This window comes from Podarcis muralis, chromosome 4 (assembly GCF_964188315.1).
Source record: "Podarcis muralis chromosome 4, rPodMur119.hap1.1, whole genome shotgun sequence".
NCBI classification, from domain to species: domain Eukaryota; kingdom Metazoa; phylum Chordata; class Lepidosauria; order Squamata; family Lacertidae; genus Podarcis; species Podarcis muralis.
The window spans coordinates 41388825-41413149 of NC_135658.1; the positions used below are offsets into that span (position 1 = coordinate 41388825).

Below are 24325 nucleotides of genomic sequence, written 5' to 3' on the forward strand. Positions count from 1 at the left end.
CCTTAAACATGCATTGGATTGGACTGTAAAGCTACTGCTGGCTGCCACCATATTTTTTATAGATATGGCAGTGACTGAAATTACTTGGCCTTAATTAATTTGAGCAGAATAGCATTTATACTAGTTACTATTTCAGAGATTTCTACCATAGTTTCCTGTTGTGAGCCTTCAATTAAAACTGATTATCTGTGGTTATTCCACAACGTGCACCTTCCAATGGCTGAGTAGAATACCAGCTGCTATTATAACAAATCAGGCAGTCTATGGTTAGGTTCTCCAGCACCAGGTCTAATTTTCCTCCTAGTCAGCTTCCTAAGTCAGCTCCTAGTCAGCTTCAATCATCCAAGAATGAAGGCTACTGAGCTTTATATTTTTTTTTCAGTAAGCAAGAAGCAATGTGAAGAGTGAAATCATTCGGAGAAATATCCTAGTGCTGAGTGTATAGCACTAGTCTGGATCATAGGTGGGAGTGGTGGGCCACGTTGGCAGAGGCAGGGAAGATTTATGTATGATGTAGGTCTAGCCACTCTTGGCAGCTTTAAAATAGTTCTGTAAGCTAGATGGCTGCGTTGTGGGAAGCTGCATAACTACCAATCCTGTGCATCACACAGCAGAAATAGGTATTTTACACTGCTGTCATACAAACTAGCTTAAAACCACCTATCATCATTTAGGAATAATAGCCCAGAGTGCATAACAAACTCAGAGCTATTGGGACTTCCATTTTAGATAATAGATTTTGCAAGCAGGGAGAAAAACCTGTTATTTGGGTACCAGAAACTCTTGTTCAAACTCTAAAGCATCTCTGCTTACACAGATCATGGTATGTGTATTTTACTATGCATTTCTGGTGTGCTCATATGAAAAATATATCAGTTATCATCATTCATATATACAAACCCCAGTAAAAAAAGTTGAATACAATATATACAGTAGGAAATATAACCCTGGAGTATGTGTCAATGGCATGATTGTTCTGCAAAATAATCCTGCCCACATTCCCTTTCAAGGATCTCTTCCTCTTGATGCGAGCTGCATCTAGAGTGGGGGTGCTGGGTGCTTGCCCTCGTGTTGAACTTTCTTCAGAAGGAACTGAAAAGGTGGTCAGGTCAATGTCAGTGGTGTCTGTGTCGTGATAGCAGCCATCAAAGGCCATCGCTTGCACTGCATCAATATTATACAATCCAGCAGCCTAGGAAAAAAGGGACAATTACTGGTTAAATAAAATGACTGAAGAACAAGTGCTGCTTCTTTTTAATCCCGCATACAGGAAATAGTTTTAACAGAAAACTATCAGCAACAAGGATGTTTTCACAAGTGACTCAAATGAGTGCTTTGTTGTCTAACAATATGAATGTTGTTCATGTAGGACAGAAAAGTGGAAGAGCATTTTTAAAAAATCAATTGACATTCTAACATTAAGTTTTGTATTTGTATTACAGATACAGGAACTATGTGTCTCTTATGACAACAACCTAGGATCCATAGTTACCTTTCTCAATAAACACTACAGAAGATTTGTGAAAACAAAAGTTATTTACCAATGGTATATATCACATTCATATTTGCTGTGAGGCGTGAAGGCCACTCCCCGCCAGCCCCTTTCTACCTGGCCAGACTCACCAGCCCTACTGGAGGAGGCTTCTCATGAGGCCGGAGGAACATTGCCCGGCAAATGTTTTATTGATTTAATATGCTATAAACTGCTTTGAGATCTTTATTAAAAATATAAAGTAGTATAGAAATTAATAAATAAAATAAATAAATAAACATGATCTATCTGGTCAGCCAGGGGACGCGGGTGGCGCTGTGGGTAAAAGCCTCAGCGCCTAGGGCTTGCCGATCGAAAGGTCGGTGGTTCGAATCCCCACAGCGGGGTGCGCTCCCGCTGCTCGGTCCCAGCGCCTGCCAACCTAGCAGTTCGAAAGCACCCCCGGGTGCAAGTAGATAAATAGGGACCGCTTACTAGCGGGAAGGTAAACGGCGTTTCTGTGTGCTGCGCTGGCTCGCCAGATGCAGCTTGTCACGCTGGCCACGTGACCCGGAAGTGTCTTCGGACAGCGCTGGCCCCCGGCCTATAGAGTGAGATGGGCGCACAACCCTAGAGTCTGTCAAGACTGGCCTGTACGGGCAGGGGTACCTTTACCTTTACTATCTGGTCAGCCTAACTTGTAACAGTTAAAAAGAACAGAACAGGGTGGTATTTAAATCGTATTCAGAGTAGACTCCTTGAAATCAGTGACTTAAACTCATTGAGTCTACTCCAAGTCTGACTTAACTGTATACAGTCCATGTACAAGTACAAGTCTTCCCCCACCACAAAATAATCTCTATTTTTCTTTTTACCCACACAAATTAGTTGGTTCAGCTAGACTTATCTGCAGCTTTCATGTTGGACTGCTGTGATGGGACAGGATTCAGAGGCAGTTTTACAGTGGTTCAGTCCCTTCTTGGATGGGATGGGACTTGAGGCACAGTTTTTATGGTGATTCTGAATCTTCTTGGACAGGTTCAGAAAGTGCGGTCGGAGATTGTTACGTGATCCCTTAGCTATTAGCCTTTGGTGTTGAATGGCAGATTAGGAAATGGGGTTTCGTCTACCTTGGAGTGGGTTGCACTCCTCTTTGATACTTAGATTTGCAGTGTAAATCCTGGCTGTAGCCCTGAACTGGATGCCCTTATTTTTGCCACCAAGTGCATGCATGGTAACAGATGCCTTAGTTACATCTTGTTTGGAATCTTGTAACATGCTCTACATGCGGCTGCCTTTGAAGAGTGGAAACTTGAACTGCTTCAGAATGCTGCAACCGGACTTACAACAGTTTCACTGGCCCAGTCCATTTTCAAGCATAACTGAAAGTTCTAGCTATGATCTACACTGTCCGACACAACTTGAGACCAGATTACCTGAAAGACTGTATTCTCCAATATGAGGTTGTCAAGATTTTAAGTTTCTCAGGAGAGGCTCTTCTGTTTATCTGCTTACATCTGAGGGACATTTGGTGGGAAAGAGGTAGTCTTCTTGGTAACTGCTCTTAGCCTCTGGAATTCCTTGCCAAGTGAGACCTCTAATGATCTTCCATCAGCAGTCAATTACATTTTTATTTAAATAGGTCCATAAGCTGAACTGATGTTTTTAACTTGTGGTTTTTATTGACTGTAATGATGTTCTTCCTGCCTTGGTTTTATATATTTTTCTAAGTATTTTAATTTTATTTTATTTAGAAAAATTTATTTATACATTTATAAATATATTTATTGTAATATTTTCTTTTACTTTTGTTGTTAGCCGACCCTAGCACCATCTGGCTGAAGGTTAGACTACAGATGTTAACAAAGAAAAGAGTTTAACTGTAATACTGGAGTTTGAGAAGCAGGCAATCCTTGGTTAAGGCTTGGTGAAATAATGGAGTTCTAGAACACAATGCAAAAACAGACACCATTTTAACAGGCTTCCCAAATGCCTAAGGACTGTGAAACACAAATCACAGCACAGACATCACAAACAATAGTGTTTTCTGTGACTAGAACACAAGCAAGTGTATACCTTTCCTCTCTTTTTCAGCTGTTTTCTTTCTTCCACTGTTGTGAGATAATTTACAGCTGCATATTCAATGACAGACAGGAAGACAAAGAGAAAGCTGATCCATAAGTATACATCCACGGCTTTGATATAAGACACCTGAGGCATTGAGGCACTTACTCCTGTGATTATAGTTGACATTGTCAGCACAGTAGTTATACCTGCCAGGAGAGAGAGAAAAGATGAAGGGACGGCATCAATAAGGTCTTGCATTTTGCAAAAATATGCACAGTAATAACGTGTGTACAAATGGTTGGTGCCCCCTAACTTGCTTCCTCTATCAGCACATGACATGTATAAATATCACATGACAAATAATTGAATTGAGTCCCCAGGATTTGTGGTGGTGGTACCAGATTTCAACCCACATACAAGGCTCAGTGGCAACACAAGGTTAGTGAAGACAATGTCTTTCCCAAGCCTTTAAGTGCTCTTTTACAGAAAACATTAGAGTTGCACCTATCTTTCTCCTTGAAAGATGTTTCCAAGCTCCATTTTTCTCAGAGGAGCAACATGCAGAGTCAAGGAAGCCTCATATTTCCAGCGTAGAAGGGCCAGCGTAGAAGGGCCAGGTTTTCAGCCAAGCTGCAAATCCCAGGCAAGACTATTCTGGCTTTCATTTTCTTATAAGTCCGCTTGTCACCTTTTAGAACAAAATATCCCTACTCTTTGAAGGAATCTTACTGCTACCTGATAAAACTCAACATGGATTTTCTTTACCACCTATTTAATATAATTGCTGTTAGTTTTCCACATTTATTCTTTCCTGTGTATCTCCTAACTGTATTTGTTATGCTTTTGTTTTATAATAATATAATATTAATTTTAAAGAAATTACTTTTCTACTTTAAAAGCATAGTTCTTTAATGGATATTTTAACAAACTCTGTATGTTTGGGGGTTTTTTTAACCTATGGCCCTCAAGGGTATCCCTTAAGTAAGAAGCAAGACACCACAAATTCAGTTTCTTGGAATACTGCTCCGTTAGTTAGAATGAATAATGAGAAATCAACCATTCCCTTTTAAATCTCTAGCAATTAAATATGGCCTGATTCTAGGTGGAGATATGGTGAAACAGTGGTTCTCAGAACAAGGTATTAATACCCATTAGAGAACATGCTTTTCAACATTAGCCACATTGATCCTTGAAGGGGCGGCAGGGGAGAAAGGGGTTAAGTAGCATGGTTCCTATGTAGTGATGAATAATTTAAGTAGAAAACATATATTATTTGTTAGGTTCATAAAATGTATCCTTTTATATTAGGTCTTTCTTTTAAAAAATTAAAAGGACTGCTGAATTTCATATGTTCTAGGGAGATGTCCACCAAATGATGTACCTGTGGGGGTTAACCCTTCCCCTGCATCATTTTTCTCAATGACAATCCCTCTAAGCTTTTTGACCCAAAGGGAAGATGCTATATGAGCAGCTTCCCTTCCAGGGCAGATGGTAGCTCCAGGGTGATTACTTTTGTGGATAAATAGTACAGGAAGAGATGGTTAACCCCCCACTTCACAGTCCAGGTTCATGTTCCCCTCCCACCTGCTGCTTTTTAAAATAATTAATTATATGCAAATATGACCATACATTTAATGTATTGACTAGTTTGCCTCATAACATAAGGTTTTGTAAGCATCTGAAACCATGTTGCCCAGATTAATTACCTGACTCTCAGTTAACCACCCACAGTTTCAGATACAGTGGTACCTTGGGTTAAGAACTTAATTCGTTCCGGAGGTCCATTCTTTACCTGAAACTGTTCTTAACCTGAGGTACCACTTTAGCTAATGGGGCCTCCCGCTGCCACTTTACCGCCGCCGCACAATTCCTGTTCTCATCCTGAAGCAAAGTTCTTAACGCAAGGTACTATTTCTGGGTTAGCAGAGTCTGTAACCTGAAGCATCTGTAACCTGAGGTACTATTTCTGGGTTAGCGGAGTCTGTAACCTGAAGCATCTGTAACCTGAGGTACTATTTCTGGGATAGCGGAGTCTGTAACCTGAAGCATCTGTAACCCAAGGTACCACTGTAGTAGAAAGTTGTTCGCTTCCAGACATGTAGTCTTTACCATACTTTTCTGTGTATTAGACACGGGTTTTTTACTCCAAAATAGTGTTTAAAAACTGGGCACTTCTAATACAAAGGCAGTACATTAGGGGACCAGGTGATTGGTTGCAACCGCCAGCTGCAGCTTGTAAGTGGCGTTTTGGTGTGTGGTTATTGGCTGCATCAAGGGCTGCCTTGGATTGGCTGCTCCTGCGTTAATTGGGCAGAAGTTTGGCTGATGCATCAAGGGCTGCCTTGGATTGGCTGCCGTTGCGGCAATTGGGTGCTCAGTTTCCGGCTTGTGTTTGCGAACGGGCAGACGCTTGTCAGATTCTGTGGCGTGAGCGATTCTGAGCTCTTGTCTTTGGGGTTAGTTATTTTCTGCATTTCCCCCCCAAAAACCCTGCGCAATCCTTCCCAAAGCAATCCCCCCACAAGAAAGCTTAACAACTCTGGTAATATAACCATCTCCCCCCATTTTCTTAAATTATACTCTCCCAAAATAGGGGGCATCTTATACATGGGGGCATCTTATAGACGGAAAAGTACGGTATACCAGATTTGGCCAATTGAGAGGCTTTTTGTTTCGGCTGCCATCAGGGCTGATGCTGCACGTTGCTCTTCCCTTCTGCCACCAAGGCTTCAGATTTAGAGCTCACACAGACTCAGCTCACCACCCATGAGGTTCCTGGTTACTGGCACTTGATAATATGTACATGTGAGCACAAACATTGGTACATTGTACCACCTCACATACATAGAAAATGCCTGCAACTTGTACATCGTACAAAGTACATAGTAAAAAACATTTTCTACCACTCTGTCACTTATGACTAAGCTAATAAGTCTGGGTTTATTGCCCAGGTCAGCCATTTCTTTCACGCAAAGCAAAAGTGAAATCTCCCTCCAGGACAGATGATTTCACAAGAAATGCTGAGTTGAGTTAATTAACTCTCCAGACAGTTCCCCGCCTACCTTTCCTCTCACAGCTCTTTCTGATTAATGAACAACTTTGGGTATAGCAAAACTAGGCAAAGCACACTTCAATTCCTTCTACCAGAAATGAAATAAGTGTTAGATAATGTAGGAAGAGTAAGATAATGATAATATATTTCTGTGAACTACTTATAAAGCCAACACAAGCCAATTGCTACAACGTGTTTTCCACCATACCCTAAATATATTCATATGAGAGCTTACCAAGTGATACCCTTGCAGGAACAGCTCTTCGGTCGATCCAAAATGAGACCCATGACAGCATCACCATCAGCATAGATGGGAAATAGGATTGTAGTACAAAAAAGAAAATATGTCTCCTCAGGGCAAAGTTTATGAAGAGTCTGTTGTACCAACCTGTTGAAATATGTAAATATATTCCTTAACATCCACATTCTGTTCTCCCTCCGCTGAACTGTGACTTATTAATATGCATACATTTACCACCTCCTTTACCTATTTAAATAGTGTTATAGGTGGGTCCTTTCGAAACCTGTGATCCTGTGTATGTGGGGTAGAATCTATAACCAGTTCCTTTGTTAAAGTAATGGCTTTGGAAGATCAAAAACACCTCTAATTGATGGGAATTTAAAAAATGCTATACAAGTACAGGCTAACAACAGAATTGCAGTTAATCCACCAGGAATTTGACTAATCATGTCTTGCATGATTAGTACTACCATTATGAAAATGCTTCAGGGATATTTCATAATAATAAATTCTCAGGTTATATTTGTTCTTGTTTCTTCATTGGCTTCACTTTTTTGCTGTTAAACCAAGCATCCGACTACTGAATAAACAGCACCGCACAGGAGACAGTGCCATCTAGTGAATCATCTGCATAATTCTGCAGGAACAGCACACATGCTGTTAAAGGAAGAAAAACATAGCTTCAAAAATAAAAGCCTGCTTTTATAATGAAAATCACATTGCATTATATTGAAGTAGAAATTCTACTCTAATAATCCTACTTGGCAGAGCAATCTGAATCTGTATCTGCAGCCCCACTGCTCATGCTAGCTGGGGTGGAAGCAGAGGCAGGCAAAAGTCTGCTCCAGGTGCCACCAACCTGCAGCTGGCATAGCAATTATACCTGAATTAGGCTCTGTGCTGTCAAATGATTGCAGTGGAGCTGGCTCAGGATCAAACAGACCATAGGTTGGCTCAGTCCCTCCCTGTCCAACTTTCTATGGGCTACCAGCCACGGGAAGCCTGTTGCAGTACTTCCACTGACTGTGTTTTTGGTGAGTGGAACAGGGAGCTCCACGCCAGCAGAGTGATGCTTGATTCTGGACTGTTCTGGGCTGGACAGAGAGAGCTCTCAAGTCCCAGCCAAACCTTTGCCCAGTAGATCGGGAGTTTGGATTCTGCTCTAAAGGTATAAGTCTCCCACATATTTCCAACTTGGAAAAGTTAAGTGAGATTTTAAAATATGCAATCATATTGGCTAACTTTAATGGCAAATATAGTACAGTTCCGTACATGTCTGTTCAGAAGTAGGCCCCATGGAGTTCAATGGGTCTGACTTCCAATAAGTAGGTATAGGATTACAGCGTAAATCACTGTCTTTTCTACTTTTAATCATTCACATCACAAGCATCGTTACTTGATTTTCTATTTTGAACTTTTCGAGGGGGGGGGAGTTACACTATCAATATTAAGTCAAAGCTGTTCCTCTATTACTGCAGCCAATACAGCAAAAGTACTGTACAATTAAATTAGTTGTATCTAAAAGTTTGAGGAAATTGTTCTGTGTATAAAGTATTTTATATTGATCTACCACAATTTACTGGCAGGTAGTCAAGGATTTTTAAACTAAGTAGAAGTTGCATTGTGGTTCTTCGCTTTCTTAATCCCTATGAGTTAATTGGCTGTGTGAACAATGAGCATGGGTATACCCTGATCCTGAACTTGTGTAAAGGTTATAGACTACCAGGTTATAAAGCATGACGTTCAGACATGCTTGTGCTCTAGCATATCTTCATATAGAAATTCAACACTAAAAAGTGTATGTTTTAGAGTCAAGCCAGATGTGACGCCATTCCTACAATAAGTAATTGCATGAATTTCTTTTAAAAAATAAATTGCAGATGCAGGGAGTTGATCTGGATCGCAAACCAGCTGTGAGGGGTAGAGAGCTTTAGCTCTCCACTCCCTTAATGAGGACCTGGTCTAGGACAGGAAAATAGGCTTCCAGATGGAGAGGTCAAAATTAGAAACAGAACTGTTAGAACCCAATACTAAGAACTTGTCTAGAATGTATAATTTGCTGTTGAAATGGAATACACAGGATGAAACGGTGAAATCAGTTATGATTAAATGGGCACAAGATATTGGTCATGACATTATGTTTGCTGACTGGGAACAGTTATGGACCACCGGTGTTAAGTTTACGGCATGTAATGCCTTAAGAGAAAACATAATGAAAATTATTTACAGGTGGTACATGACCCCAGTCAAGCTTGCAAAAATTTACCATTCGCCCAATAATAAATGCTGGAAATGTAATGAGACTGAAGGTACTTTTTATCACCTTTGGTGGACCTGCCCGAAGATTAAAGCCTTTTGGGAAATGATCTATAATGAAATCAAGAAAGTTCTTAAGTGGACTTTTCCTAAGAAACCTGAGGCTTTTCTCTTGGGCATGGTTGGCCAATTGGTGTCAAGGAAGGATAGGACGTTTTTCATGTATGCCACTACAGCAGCAAGAATTCTTCTGGCAAAGTATTGGAAGACACAAGAACTACCCACTCTGGAAGAATGGCAGACGAAGGTGATTGACTATATGGGACTGGCAGAGATGACCGGCAGAATCCGTGACCAGGGGAAAGAGACAGTGGAAGAAGACTGGAAGAAATTTAAAATATATCTTAAAAATTGCTGTAAAATTGAGGAGTGTTAAGATGTTAAGGAACTAAGAAATAGAGAATTGCAGCTGTAATCAATAAGTTAAAGAAAAAAGAATCTAATGAAAGTGATTTAAATAATTAATAAATTGGAGGAGTTGCTGAAGAAATGTAAAACAAGGATGCAGAAAAGGGGAGGTATGGGGAAGTCCAGGAAGTAAGGTGTATGAAAATAAGATTATGAAATTATACATGTTTATATGTTTGTATGTTTTTGTTTTATGTATTGTTTGTTTTTATTATGTGTTTGGAAAATCAATAAAAATTTATTATTAAAAAAATAATAATGAGGACCTGGTCTGAATAGGGCCCTCTACACAATGATATTTGCATTGAGAATAAAGCTCTAGCCTTAGCCCTTCTTCAACCCAATAGAAATGTTGGCTTTCTTCATCCTAAGTTTCGGAAAGTTGTTGCTTACAGAAGAGCGCATATAAAGAACAGGAATATCCCACCCTGCCTGAATATAAGAAAGTAATATATCCAGAATAATATGTATATTATGATTACACCAGGTTAGCACGGGGAGAATTAAAAGCCCACCTATTCACTGCAGCATAAAAACAAAATTAGAATGGCCTGGATACAAAGAAATATGCAATTGGTTCTGTATGCCCAAAAAAGATTTGGCCTACAATTCTACTCACAGGTCCCTGGGAGCAAGCTCTACTGAATATAGTTCTTTCTAAGCAAACATGCATAGGATTGTATTGTTAGACTTGTGTTTTTCAAACATAAGTGCCCTCTCTTCCAACTGCACTGCAAATCCCATTTGAAATGGGGTAATTCCACAATCAGTTTGCAATATGCAATGGGGTTCTGCTGTTCATTGACCTGAAGCATGAACGTAATAACACTTTCAATTCTAGCCTTTGTATATAAAGTTCTAAAATTTGTGAGGCAATTAATTTCAGACTAACATACTTCTTAATGCTCCTTTCCCCTATGTAATTTATTGTGATACAGAGGCATTAAAATTTCAATTATTTTCAGTTCCTTTTACAGTTCTCTTCTAATTTTCTATACATACCATGCACAGTGGGGGTGGATGAAACAAAATCGAAATTCAGTATGAATCGTGAAATGGCTCTAGGTCTCTTAGATATACCAAAAAAATATGCATGTTTCACATAGAAAAATTAATAGGAAAATCAAAATATAGATACATGCACTGTGGATGTGGAAAAGAATCTTTTGAACTGGTTTCCTTCATAACAGCCATTCCACTGACTGCTATTCTTTGCTAAGATCAAAAGGAATTTAGATAGAACAAGAAAATCTATTACTGTCTGTGAGGCGCTATACCTGTACTGCTATAGAATGCTAGCCCACTAGAAGCACTGAATTCTTCAATAAAGAACTGGGAAAGGGAAATGTGCTCATCTGTGCTAAGAGATTCATTGCCATGCTTCCAATACAGCATCAAGTCTTCTTCATTGTAGGCATCTGTGGGGAAAATAAATAAATAAATTTAACAGACTATCACTTGCCTGTGACTCTTTTTCCTCTTGATTTACACCTTAACTCGCATTATATTATCTAGATAGCATTTGAAAACACCAGACTCTGAACAGGAAGACAGCTCGGCTGCTTGATTCTTTCCTTTCATATGAAGCCCATAACAGTGGGCAAGGTAAGCGAGCGGAGGGGATTATAACCAATTTGATTTTCAATCATCTACAGCATGGGTAGGCAAACAAAGGCCCGGGGGCCGGATGCGGCCCAATCGCCTTCTAAATCCGGCCCACAGATGGTTCGGGAATCAGCGTGTTTTTACATGAGTAGAATGTGTATTTTTATTTAAAATGCATCTCTGGGTTATTTGTGGGGCCTGCCTGGTGTTTTTACATGAGTATAATGCGTGCTTTTATTTAAAATGCATCTTCTTCTTCTATGCTACCACAGTCCTCAGACAGACCACAGCCATTTACTACATAGCAAATAAGGTATACAAAATTATACCTAAGAGAAACCAGACATATGAAATGACAGAGGTTTCCAATATAGTTCCCTCTTTGCTTATGGAGGGGGAGTGTTCTGTCTCCTTTTATAAATATTCATTGCTTTTTACTAATCTAGTTGCCAAGAAGAGCATTTGAAGACCCCCCCCCCAAGTCCTTGAGACACCATATGCCTTTAAAATACAGTATAGGTAAGGTACTTCTAATAATTCTTATTTAAAAACACACACATGTAGAACATACAATACCATAGCTGAGCCAGACTTACAGCTTTCCAGTTCTAGAGAGCAGTTCTGAGTGTCAAGTGGGAACCTACTGAAGTCCATGAAGCACATGGCAGAAACTGTTATTCTGTCAGAAAAGCAATAAAGCAAAACAAAGGGATAGGCTTTACTGTTCATATCAACATTTTCATTATGTATGAGAGCCTTAAGGTCAATGAATGAGGGATTCCAGTTGGGGGTCTTATGTTTTTATTTTTGGCTCAATATTTTGGCCTTATCATTTTAGTATCTAGAGAAGTAAAAATTATGAAAATTCATGGAGGAGCATAATTTCCCCATCTGTTGCAAGCCTTTTGGCAGCAATGGCCGATTCCCCTTCAACAAAAGGAGCTGGTGGGGTGGATCTGGCTCCAGGGATGCATGCTAGAGGAGCTTGTGTCCTCAGAACTCAAGTCCCCTGCCTCCCTTCATTATAATTTCCCTCCCACACTGGCAGAGGGTTAACATCTGTGCCCCGGAACATCTGTGCTGCCAGGAACATTCTCTGGCAATATGAAGGGACCATACTTGTACAACTCTCACCACTTGGGGTTGAAGTGAGCAGTAGTTATCACTCCTCATTATACTTCTGTAGAGTTGGGGATCTATAGGATCCCAAACTGCAGCTGTGGTGGAATACTTCACTGAATTGGACCGTATATCTGGTGCTTAATTTATATTATCCAATTTTCATACTAGACAGAATGGGTTTCCATTTGGTGTCGTCTTCAGGCTGGGCAGCCTTACAGAATGAGCAGAGTGAAAAGCAGGAGAAAAGTATCTGGGACTACAGCCTGAAATTAAAATCCACTGAACAGACATGCAAGCCCTCACAAGAGCCCGGCAAGTTGTTCATGCAAATACCAAGCCTAACCAAGAAGCCTTTTTTAATCCTTCCCAGCATAAGGAAGCCAATGGCTTCCTTGGGTGTACAAAGCCTGGAGCCCAAGAGGACTTAATTACCAGGTAACCTTCTGGGTTATCAGACCAATTACATTCAAACTTACATGCAATATATTGCTTTCTTATATCACATAGCATCATCATCATCCTGCTTAGCATTTATATAGTGCTTGGGAGTGTTCAAAACACATTATCTCAGTAACATTTACAATAATCCTGTACAGTAAATGAGTATTATTATCCCTAATCTGCAGGGCGGGAGGGTCTGAGGTGAGATCTGAACCACATGGCTTCCAGATGATATACTTAGCAGACACTAATCAGCCTTCCCAAACTGGTGTGTTTGAGATGATTTGGATTACAACATATCTAACCATTGACCATGCTGGCTAGGATTGATAGGAGTTGTAGTCCAAAACACCTGGAGAGCAGCAGCTTAGATAATACTGCACAATATGTCTTATGAAATAAAAATATAATAAAAATACATTGCAACAATGCAATAATAAATAATTACATAACCATTTAAAATAGCAGCAGAACATGGCAACTAATAACTCAGCAGAGCAGAACAAGCAGTTTAACTCTCAATGGTTTAAAAGGGGGGGGGGGGAACCTGGGGGAATTATTATTTTTTAATTCCCTGCTGTTGAAATGACATCAAAGTGAGCACCATGCAAGCTTTCCTGGTGAGGGTATTCCATAGACAGGGGGGGCGCACCACTAAAAAGGCTCTTCCTGATTACCACCACTTTATCTCAGAGGGCAGAGGCAGCTGAAGAGCCTCAGTGACTGGATGGACTAAAGTGAGAGAAGACAGGAATAGCAGAAACAGTGCAACAAAACCTGAGCCACCCAGGTTTCTGAACCTGTGGCCATGAAGCTGAAACTCAGCACACAGCTGATGACCAAACTATGCCATGGGCTCTAAGTGCCTTGTGAATAAACCTTCAATGCCTATAATTTCTGCAAGGATCACAATGAGCTACCACAGAGGTAGTCAACCCCATGTGCTCCAGATGCTGCTGGACTGCAGCTCCCATCAGTCCCAGCCAGCACGGCAAATAGGGAAGATGGCAGTTATAATCTAGCAACATCTGGGGGGGCAACACACTGACTATCCCTGAGCTAGTGTATCTTCTCACCTTTATCAAAACAAAAAAATTCCTTCCAGTAGCACCTTAAAGACCAACTAAGTTAGTTCTTGGTATGAGCTTTCGTGTGCATGCACACTTCTTCAGAATCTGAAGAAGTGTGCATGCACACGAAAGCTCATACCAAGAACTAACTTAGTTGGTCTTTAAGGTGCTACTGGAAGGAATTTTTTTGTTTTGACTATGGCAGACCAACATGGCTACCTATCTGTAACTTCTCACCTTTATGTTTGCTTTTTGTGACTGGAAGATAAGGAGAGCATTGTGCTTACCGTAAGCTAAAGAGCACATTTCCATCTGGGTAGACACGTAACATAACGTTCTCCATAGTTGTGTCATGGATGAAAGATCTTTTGGAGTGGACAAAAAATATATCAGGTACCCAGATCTTTTTTATTAGTCTTCCATCAAAAGTCATGCTTCTGTTTCTGGTACTAGGAAATGACAGCCTCTCATCTTTCCAGTAATGTCTGAGGTATAAAGTCATGGTGAAGTCCTTTATATAAAGAAAATAAAGAGGAATATATAAACAATAAACCACATTGTATGTAGTCTGCCATAACACTGCTTTCATGGGCTATTTCCCAAGATTCTAAAGGCAGGAACAAGGGAAGGAGGATGGGGAAGGAAGAAAAAGGAGGGGACTCATGTCTATAGTAAATGTCATGTGGGAGGAAGGTCTCTGTGTGTGGGACAGCTTTAGTTCTCTGATGGTGAGGGGGGTGGGAAGAGAAGGAAGGAATTGGGGCAGAGGCATGTGGAATTGAGTGGGAGGTAGCATTTGGAGGATGGATGGGGAATATGGGAGGCAGGGAGGAAGATAGATGTGTATGCATGTGTGCAACAGTTTTAGGGCTCTGGTGACAGTGGGCAAGAAAACTTGAGAGAAGGAGAAGTAATTGGACTGTGTGCAAAGGAGGATTGCACAAAAGAGGGGTTAAGGCAGAAAAGGGGGTGCAAAGTGGGGCTGCAGAAGAGAAGAGAGAAAGAGCTTCAAAAATAAGGTTGGGAAGGTGAGGAGTTTTAGTAGTTGCATGGGATGGGAAGAGGAAACTCCAGTGGGGTATCGCTTGGGGATGGATTGGCAAGCAAAGTGAGCAAGGCTACATCAATATTTGAAGAGCAGAGTTTGCTTTCTAAAATCTGTGTCTTTTGACACCTGATTTCTAGTCATTTTTGTCAAACTTCTGGATACTAGTACTGCTGTAGAGAAATAATGAAAAGCTTACCATGTCAACTTCTGAAATGCTGTCAATACTCTCCACTTGCACATCAATGCCCACTGGTATTGGTGACCCTTGAACATAACAAAGAGAATAAATGTGATGATCAGAGAGTTTAACAGAACCTTCAAAAAGAAAGAAAAGCGAAGTACCAACCATGAAATGGAGGTATGTGGATTTATTTTTTTAAAAAAAACTGCTTTAAATAATTAAAAATAAGTATGCACCTTGTGAAACCCTCGTACAGCAAGATTGTCATTAAAGACCAAACTAGAAGGTATGTGCAAACACATATATTTCTTTTGTTAACAAAAACCTGCTCAGAGTGTGGTGGTTCTAAAAGCCATTCAGAAAAGTTTAACCACTTAGTATAATAAGGTTTTGGCATTGCTTCAGATTTCTCCCTTGTTTCAGAGTACATATGGTCTTCTACAATCCACAAATCAAAACTGTGAATTTTCTCTCTCAAAACCTGAAAACAGGGGAGGGGGTCATAGTTTTTTCTCCCACAGGATCCAGAAAGAAACACTTAAGAGTGTTGCTGGATCAGACCAAAGACCTGTCCAGTCCAGCCTTCTGTTCCCATTGTAGCAAACCAGATGTCTATGGGAAACCCCAAAGCAGAACATGAGTGCTATAGCCTGCTTCCACTTAGGCTCCCCAGCAATTGGTATTTAAAGTCATGAGGCGTCTGGTCCTGAAAATAGCAGCTATGATGTCTAGCAGCCTTATTTGCCATAAATTTGTCCAGTCCTCTTTAACAGCCATTTAAGCTGGTGGCTATCACCACAACTCGTCGCTGTGAATTACAGAAGTTGTGCAATGAGCTGTGACTGTGAAGAAACAGCATCATTTCATGGGTCCTGTCTCTCATCCCATTCAGCTTCATTGCAGGACCTCAGATTCTAATGTTATTATGAGAAGTGAAAAACAAAACAAAAACCCTTCTCTTTCTTCACGCCATACATAATTTTATGAATTTCTTCATTTCCCCTCTTACTTGCCTTCTTTTCCTAACTAAAAAGTCCAAATGTTGTCACCTTCTAGGGGAATTGCTACAACCCTCTGAGCATTTTGGTTGTATTTTTTAATAAAAACGCTAAACATAAAATTGTTTACTGCATCAGTTTCTGTCCTTGCAGGATATGTTTAAAAATCATCAAATGGCTGTGCGAGGTTCAGGATGCCACAATAGTTGTGTTTATGCAAGTACACCATCATTTCGCTTCTGCAGCTACTGCCAGCTAATGGGATCAAGATACCATGTTCCCCATGTCAAATTTTAGAATGTAAACTCCTCAGGGCAGGAACCTGCCCTCTTGCACTCCAGAAAGTGCCATGTGTGCTGATGGCACTCTATAAATAAACAGGCATTTCCTTGAACTTTGGCTTTTCATTTTTAAAAAATTCTAGGAAATCAAGCCTGAATAAATGTGGAAAGACCAGGGAAGCCTTGCAATAGTAATTCATGTGTTGGTTACTTGAAGACTAGATTACTGCAATGCACTCTATGTGGGGCTTCCCTCATGCTTGATCCAGAAGCTGCTCTTAGTACGAAATGCTGCAGCATGATTGCTGACAGAAGTGAAGCCTTGTCAGCATATAACACCTGTGCACAGAGATCTACGCTGGTTGCCGTTTGGCTACTGGGACAAGTTCAATCTAGTACTATTAGTGTATAAAGCCCGTAACAACTTGGAACCAGTTTACCTATGAGATTGCTGTACCCCACCTGTGTCCACTCGACTGCCTAGATCAGCAGAATTGGCACCACTACATGCGCCACATAATACCCATTCCACATTTGTAAGGACTTGGTTGTTTGGTGTGGCAGCACCAGCACTTTGAAACTCGCTGCCTATTGAGATTGAGGTGTAACCTTCACTGTATTCTTTTCAGCACCTGCTAAAAACATTCTTGTTTAGACATGTCTACCCCGATGCTTAGAAAGTTGAGGTAATTTTAATCTGTTTTAGTATTTTAACTATTGTATGTTTTAAAGTATGGTTGTGAAGTTTCATTGATTTTATTGTTTTATTTTTTTGTAAACTGCATTGAGGTTCTGTGTATAATGTTTTGCAGAAAATATATACAGAAAAACACATGGGGGAGGAGAATTCAGCACAGTCTGACTATCTATCTATTGACTGACTGACTGATTGATTGATTGATTGATTGATTGTATATGCCATCCTTCATCCAAGGATCAGTGGAAACAGATGTTGGATGTGGGGAATGAAAAGTAATATACCCTGGATAAAGACTTGGCTGAACTGGGTAAAAGTTTGAACAGTAGCACTCTACCCTGCAACATGTTACCCGCATTGTTACAACAGCCCTGTAAAGTAGGCCTTATTATCAGTAAAATATCACAAAATAGTATGCAACCTTTTGAGTTCACCTGAACTCTTCAATTCATGCTAGATGGTAAACCAGCAAATGGGGTGGGAGGAAATGGGGGCAGATGTTAGCTGAAGTCCTGGAGTAACATGGAATTGGAGAGGAGGTAGCAGACATTCAAATATGGCCCTTTTGAGTGCTATGTAGGTATTAGCTTGCACCAACACCTGCAGAGAACAATAAAGGTAACAGTGGCTGAATTCCCCATGGCTGTTACCCAGGTGTATCTCCATCCTTAGTAAAACACACAGGTTCCATGGTAGGTGTAAGACAGGAATCAAAAGAAACTAGGCAGTCCTTACTTTAGCAAAGTATTCTTTTGGAAGATTTGCTAGTACTAGAAATTAAATACCAAGTAGTGTTTTATCCCAAGTTGTTTTCAATTTTTGAACCTTGGGGAAGAAGAAATAGTTAAACATACCATTCTCATACCAATGACCTCTTTGGCCCAGGCTCAAGCAGTTTGCTGCATGAGAAAAAATAATTAACAAGTATGAAAAGGCAAATCTACTTACCTCCAAAGCCAGGTCTCATTGCAAAATCATGGTCCTCTATACGGAGAAGCTGCTCAGATTTCATGGGCCGCACTTTGGTGCTGTCAATTTTCCTCATCTTAATTTCTCGTTTGCTGCAATAACAATAGATAATTAAATGTATACCCCACTACATGTTGCCAGAGGTTTCTGAGGGTGATCTATATAGGAGTTGCTGTTTTAATCAACAATTAAAACTGAGTATCACTAAAAGCAGAACAATTCAATCAGAGTGTACCATACTATAACCACAGAGCAATAGAATGATATAAACAGGTCAGTTTAAAATAACAACCTGCCTTGCCTTCCAAATGGCTGCTAGAACAATGAATTTCAAGAAGGTATGGGCAGAGCCAGTGAGGTGCTAATTTAGGGTTGCCATATCTTGAAGAACAAAAAAGAGGACCGCGCTGCTGCCAGCCTGAGCCAGGAAAAGAGGTGTGTGAGGCCGCTATCACCGCATCTCTTTCCTTGGTTTGGGCTGGCAGTGGCCCCGGCATGCAGAGCAGGCCAAGCTGCCTGAGCTCAAAACCCACCCACTACAAACCCGAAATTTTCCTTTAAAATGTAAAAACCCACCCAGATGGGCATGTTGGCCACCAAAAGGAGGATATATCCAGGTTTTCCCAGACATACGACAACCCTAGGTGGGGAAAACCCATGTGATCCATCGCCCACATGCAGCTATTGTTATTACAATGTTCAAATCCGAGGGGGGGAGTGCGGCAACCCTTATCTACTGATTTTAGAATACTGATAGGGCAAGATTTGGTTACAATTAGGGGGAGTCAAGCAACAGGTCTCTTAAGTTTTATTAATAACTTCACATATGCATACTTTTCTTAATAATTCACTGTCAAGTGTTTCAGATATCAGCACAGGGAAGTGGCTCCTGTAGAAGGTGTGTGTGTGTGTGTGTGTGTGTGTGTGTGTGTGTGTGTGAGAGAGAGAGAGAGAGAGAGAGAGAGAGAGAGAGAGAGAGAGAGAGAGAGAGAGAGGAAGGCCGAACAGGCAAACTACAGTGTGGTTCTTCCTTCTATGATAAGACTGTACCGTGTTGAAGAGGGACAGATTTAAGTAATTCAACTCCCTGCACTGGCCCCCCAACCAAAATATGTGGACCGAATTCCTATTCATTGGATGCAGTATTCATCAATTTCATCCACTTCAAGGGATCATTCTGAACATTACTTCAACAGCATGGGAGACACTCCAGGGCAGTGTGGCTACTTCATACACTACTCTGGTAATGCCAGAAGCTCCGGACCATATGGGACATGCCCACAAATTTGGCTGCTGCCAGTGCTGCCCCATCCTACAGGTAACTCAGGGAAAGCTGCCTTGGGGAAAGTTGCATCTTCTCTGCTTGCACAGAGCCCAAGGCAGGAGGTTTAGAATGTGGTGTTACATTACAGCTGTATATACAGGTTGATTGTGCATTAGGTTTATTTATTTATTTATCTATTATTCTCTGTTTGTTTGCCTCTAAGCATTACTGGCTATTATTGCCCTTTCTCTGTTTTTTTTTATATAAGCTCCTTTCTGAAAGCACCTTTTGTCCATCAGGACCAGTGTTATCTATTATGTCGGTGGTTGCTCAAGGTCTCAGGTACATCAAAAGTACTCCTTTAATGGAATGCCAGAGCAAGCCAGAGTTTCTTGCTGCCCTGGGCAAAATAAAATATACCCCCCCCCCTTGTTTCTTCCTGTATGCTAAGCAGCACATTAAGGAAAGCAGCCTTGTTTTCTCACATTCATTTTTAACATCTGTGAATTCATCACCAATGGTGATCAGAAACCCCTTAGTCAAACCCCATGAAATGCAGCCAATGTCATCTAGAGAATGGACAAAAAGTATTGGCAGTAGCTCTTTCCCCAGGACAAACAGCATTACTGAAACAGGCACCCTGAAATGCTGGCACTCAAGGCAGTTGCCTAGTTCACCTCTATGGTTAGGCCAATCATGGCAACAGACAGGTTTCTGGATCTTTCATACAATACAATATCAACTGGACATCAGTGTGTCTGGAAAAGCCCTTGGAAGAGCCTCTAAATTACTACCTCCACTTTCCTGTCACTTGTGTATTTCCTAGCTTGTCCATATTTTCTGTTAATTTAACTGGAACTCAGTCACAGAGTCATCGCTAGAGGATTGTGTCCTTAGTGCATATCAATTTGATCACTTGGATTCTATATCCCAAATCTCCGGTGCTGGCTATGTCACATGAGAGCCTTTTAGAGTCACATGCTCAACCCCCCCCCCCAAAAAAAAGGTCATTCCTGGTCGCACGTAACTGAATGTTAATATAATGAGTACTTAGAAATTGATTTCTTTATTATGGCTCCAACTTACCCTGCAAATCCTGAGTTAAGCGGAGCATTTGGCTTACGTAATCAGGACTGCTGTGGCTCTTTCAGAGGAAAATTGTGAATGAACTGAGAGCTTGAGTTCACCACTGGAAGTTCTAGGAAGTATTGAGTAACCCATATATACACACAGATGTGTCATAAGCAGCAGACAATGGGCTTCAGGGATGCCACCATGTTGCCTTGCAGCCTTACTTTGAATTAACATTTTGGTTTTAAACTCACAGCTGTGTCTGAAATTAATATGACAGGCAGAGCAATCCTATAGGGGCAGGGGGGGGAACTCCATGGTGAAGAAACTACCACTTCTTAATCCCTACCAAATTAAAGATAGGGGCACCTTCTAACCTATCCTCAGATATTTAAAAAAACCCTCTCATTGGTTTCTAAGGCTACAGTTTCCCCCCCTTTTGATGCATGTGTCGGGAGAACAGGAGGGCGTTGGATCCTGCTGATCTAAGGCCTCCTATCCACCCCAACATGCCCTTTCTATTCTCATACCACAAATTGGAACACAGACCGTGAAAGAGAAATATTGGCTGCGCTTTCTGCTGCTGCACTAAGGAAACCTCCAGCAACAACAGACTTCATCCGTCTGTGACCTCTGTGAACCAAGAGGGAGGTCTGCAACATCCAGCAGCTCCTCAGTTGCTCACTCAGGGAGGTTAGGATTGCTCCCTAAATAGGATCAAGGAAAAACACTGACTTCACTTATAACTGTATGAGTTAGCAGGAACACAGGAAGATGTCTTGTATCAGAAGAGAATACTTGTTGAGTTAGCCCAGTATTATATACTTGGACTGATAACAGCACTTAGGGGTTTCAGGAGGAGATTGCTCTTGTCACCGGCTACCTAATAATTTTAACTGGGGGTGGCAGGGATTGAACTTTAGATCTTCTGCATGCAAAGCAGATATTCCTGTAACCCCTGAGTTACAGTCTTCCACACAAAGCACTATAGCTAGCACTCTTCAAAAGGATGCCCTGGTCTCCCCACCTAGATGCTTTCCCTCCATAAATATCAGATTATCACACCTGTTCTAGGGTGGTCCCTAAATGTCAAAAAGTTTGCCTTATTTCAAAATATTCCAGCTCTGTGAAATAAGCATCACCAACTCCACAATATTCCATTGAACAAACACTAACTCCACTGCATTTCCAGAGCTTCCAATGACTTTCATCTTGGCCAGTGGATAACTCTACTCCACAATGCATGCCTTTAGTTCATTATTCGTAAAAGGTGTGGTGTCCCACATTATACCCTGTTTCAAGATGTTTTGTGCCAGATGTTTTCTGTATCTCATTTTAGATGACCAGGTATGCTGATGACAAAATGATGACAAAGGTTAGACACAGTTATAAGACCCTACACCAAATAATTATGGTGAGAAATATATCCCTAAATAAGACTACATAGGGTTTGTCCAGCTGTGCACCCCCTCATCTGATACTATTTGCATTTTTTTAATGTACACATTAAATGCAAAGGTGCATTTGTCATCAGGTCTAGCTTGGTCCAAAGTTTAAACCTGGCACTGGCCTGCCTTTTAACTGCAGTATCTTCTCCACTGGTAAAAAATCCAAGATAACAGATTCATTTCACAAAATACATTAAATAGCAGTAACCTTTGGGTCTAGAACTAAGCTCTTCACCTCAGGGGTCATGACAAGCCCCTGAATTTTCATAAATACATCCATTATTATGTAATCTCTACTTGCATTTACTTAAAGATTTCCTTCCATTTCAGACAACATTGGGGGAAACGTCAAACTATACATGTCTAGTGCCACATGCATAAAGCCTCCCTCTGACTAACAAACAATGAGCTGATTGTCTCCTCCCACGTTTCCCTCTCCCCAGGTGATCAGTATTTATCTGTTCTCCCACCTGAAGCAGGCTTTGGAAGCGGATGCTTGAGGAAGAGAAAAGGAAGCAAGTTATATATAACAACCTACTTCCGAAAATTGTCGACTCTCGCTAGATTGTGGTTTATGAGCACAATCTGTTGGAAACATCATTGAAAAGCTCTATATTTTGTTCTTCCTACACAAAGCATACAGCTCCCAAACTGAATTATATTTCTTGTGACTAGGATTAGCTCTCATTTTCCTGGATACTGTGTTCTAAAACTGCAATGTACAGCAAAAGTCTAAGTTCAGGAATTCAACTAGAAACTGAATAAAATATATTAACTAGCTTAAAGGCTGGGATTTAGAGATGCTGATAAAATAATTCCACGTATTAGAACACAGTTAACTATATTCCAAATGAAAGGCTCCTGTAACATGATTAAAATCAGATTTGAGACTGGTTTTTAAAAATCCTAATTATATACTTTCTTTGTTTTTAGAAACAAATAGCTACTACCACTGACATTTAGGGAAACAAATGTAACACAAAAATTATATATAACACTGGCTTAGAACTAAATATGTCATACAGAAAAGAAATAAGCTTTTATAAACAATCACCTTAGCTTTTTAGCATTTTACATCTCGTACTTTCCATTACTGTATTTTTGCACCCAATAATTATTGTATAGTAAACATATAAATCACTATATGCTATATATAGGACCATGCACAATATACATATATGAAATGTAGAAAAGGAAATTTTAATAGCTTAGTTTATATGAATGCATTGTTCTGTTTCTGTTCCTCGATGCACACAAGAACAGTCCTTCCGATCAAACCAAGAGCAAGTCATCTTTGGGATGGCGGCAGACATACAGAGTGTACATAAACAGAACAGCAGCCATGATGCCCAGTGACCATTTTGCTCACCTGTTATGTCTTTTCATGAATGACCTTTGAGGATGGTGGTGGTGGTAATGATGATGATGATCACTGTGACTGATTAAAAGAGAAGTAGGCCATATACAGGTGAGGAGCAACAGTTTTATTGCAAGGATCATGTCTTCAAGTCACAGGAGTAAAACCGATTCAATCAGCCCACATTAGTAAGCTTTCATTCTCCAGTTATTAAGAAACAACATACGATGAAGAGGATGCAAATAATATGAGGCACTGCAATATAGGAGAGGCAAAAACATCCCAGTTTTCATTCTTCTTCGAAGTATCCACTTATTCTTGAAATTTTATAAATCCTTAAAATCCGCATCATACCACATCTTATGGTGTTGCTATCCAGATGCTGCAGTTTTCCCTTTAGGACTCTATTAAGCAAAACAATATATTCAACTTATTCCCATTTTCATCCATTCTTCCGTTGTCTCTGGGTGTGTTCTTAGTCCAGTGTTTTAACACCCACTCACTGTACTCTTCAGTGGAGCTCTTGCACAGACAAAAGAGTGATGTCAAACATTTAATCCCTTTAATCCCACACAGCACCACAAGGAAAAAAGAGCTTTCATTACCCTATGAAAATCTGTGATTAATGAGAAAAGATCAGAAAATTAAGCTTACTTACCGCATATGCAGAAAATCATTTTCAGCCCATCAATAAAAATGCTTAAATTGTGTAAGTAGCATAGATGGCAAAAATTATCTCTGGCTGCGTTATAGGGTAACAAGCATTTGTCTCGACTGGGAAACTAGATGATGATGAAGTGTTTGGCAATTCATTGGAATCTTGGAGATATTAAGGTTTCTCCTTCTGAAAGTAAGTAAAGCAGAGCTGTTGGTTAGATCTAAGAATACACCCATGCAAACACACACACACACGTGGTGAAATGTGTGTGGAAATGGTAATTATAGTCCACATCTGAGGACAAATTACAGTTTTCCTGATTAAGTGGTAATAAATTTATGAGAGATTTTGGGGAGGAAGCTGCTGCTTTCAGTTATGATGTACTTTAACCAAAGCATTTTTACAAGTTTTCATTTATTCAGTAAATCCCAACGTTTGCAGCCAGTCGCATCCTCTGACTCGTACAAATCAGAACTTAGAAGGAGCCAAAGCTCAGTTATAGAGAACACACTGAACGTACAAGGTCCTCAGTGCAGTTCTTGGCATCTCCAGCATGGGCT

At 40.4% G+C, this 24325-nt stretch overlaps 1 protein-coding gene across 3 annotated transcripts in view; it reads right to left on the minus strand.

Annotated features, from left to right (window-relative positions):
• The window catches only part of GABRR3 (gamma-aminobutyric acid type A receptor subunit rho3), a 38953-nt gene continuing 14628 nt past the window's right edge, over positions 1-24325 (minus strand). For 2 of the 3 annotated variants that reach the window (XM_028726810.2, XM_077927240.1), the window contains exons 2-10: positions 23766-23951; positions 17947-18059; positions 15038-15105; positions 14081-14304; positions 11757-11839; positions 10833-10973; positions 6826-6978; positions 3548-3744; positions 1-1192 (exon numbers count right to left, since the gene is read on the minus strand). In XM_028726810.2, the coding sequence (XP_028582643.1) occupies positions 887-1192; positions 3548-3744; positions 6826-6978; positions 10833-10973; positions 11757-11839; positions 14081-14304; positions 15038-15105; positions 17947-18059; positions 23766-23770 (1290 nt within the window). In that variant the 5' untranslated portion in view covers positions 23771-23951 and the 3' untranslated portion in view covers positions 1-886. Of the gene's footprint in view, positions 1193-3547; positions 3745-6825; positions 6979-10832; positions 10974-11756; positions 11840-14080; positions 14305-15037; positions 15106-17946; positions 18060-23119; positions 23737-23765; positions 23952-24325 lie in introns of those variants that run through there. The other variant, XM_028726809.2, reaches the window with a different exon arrangement.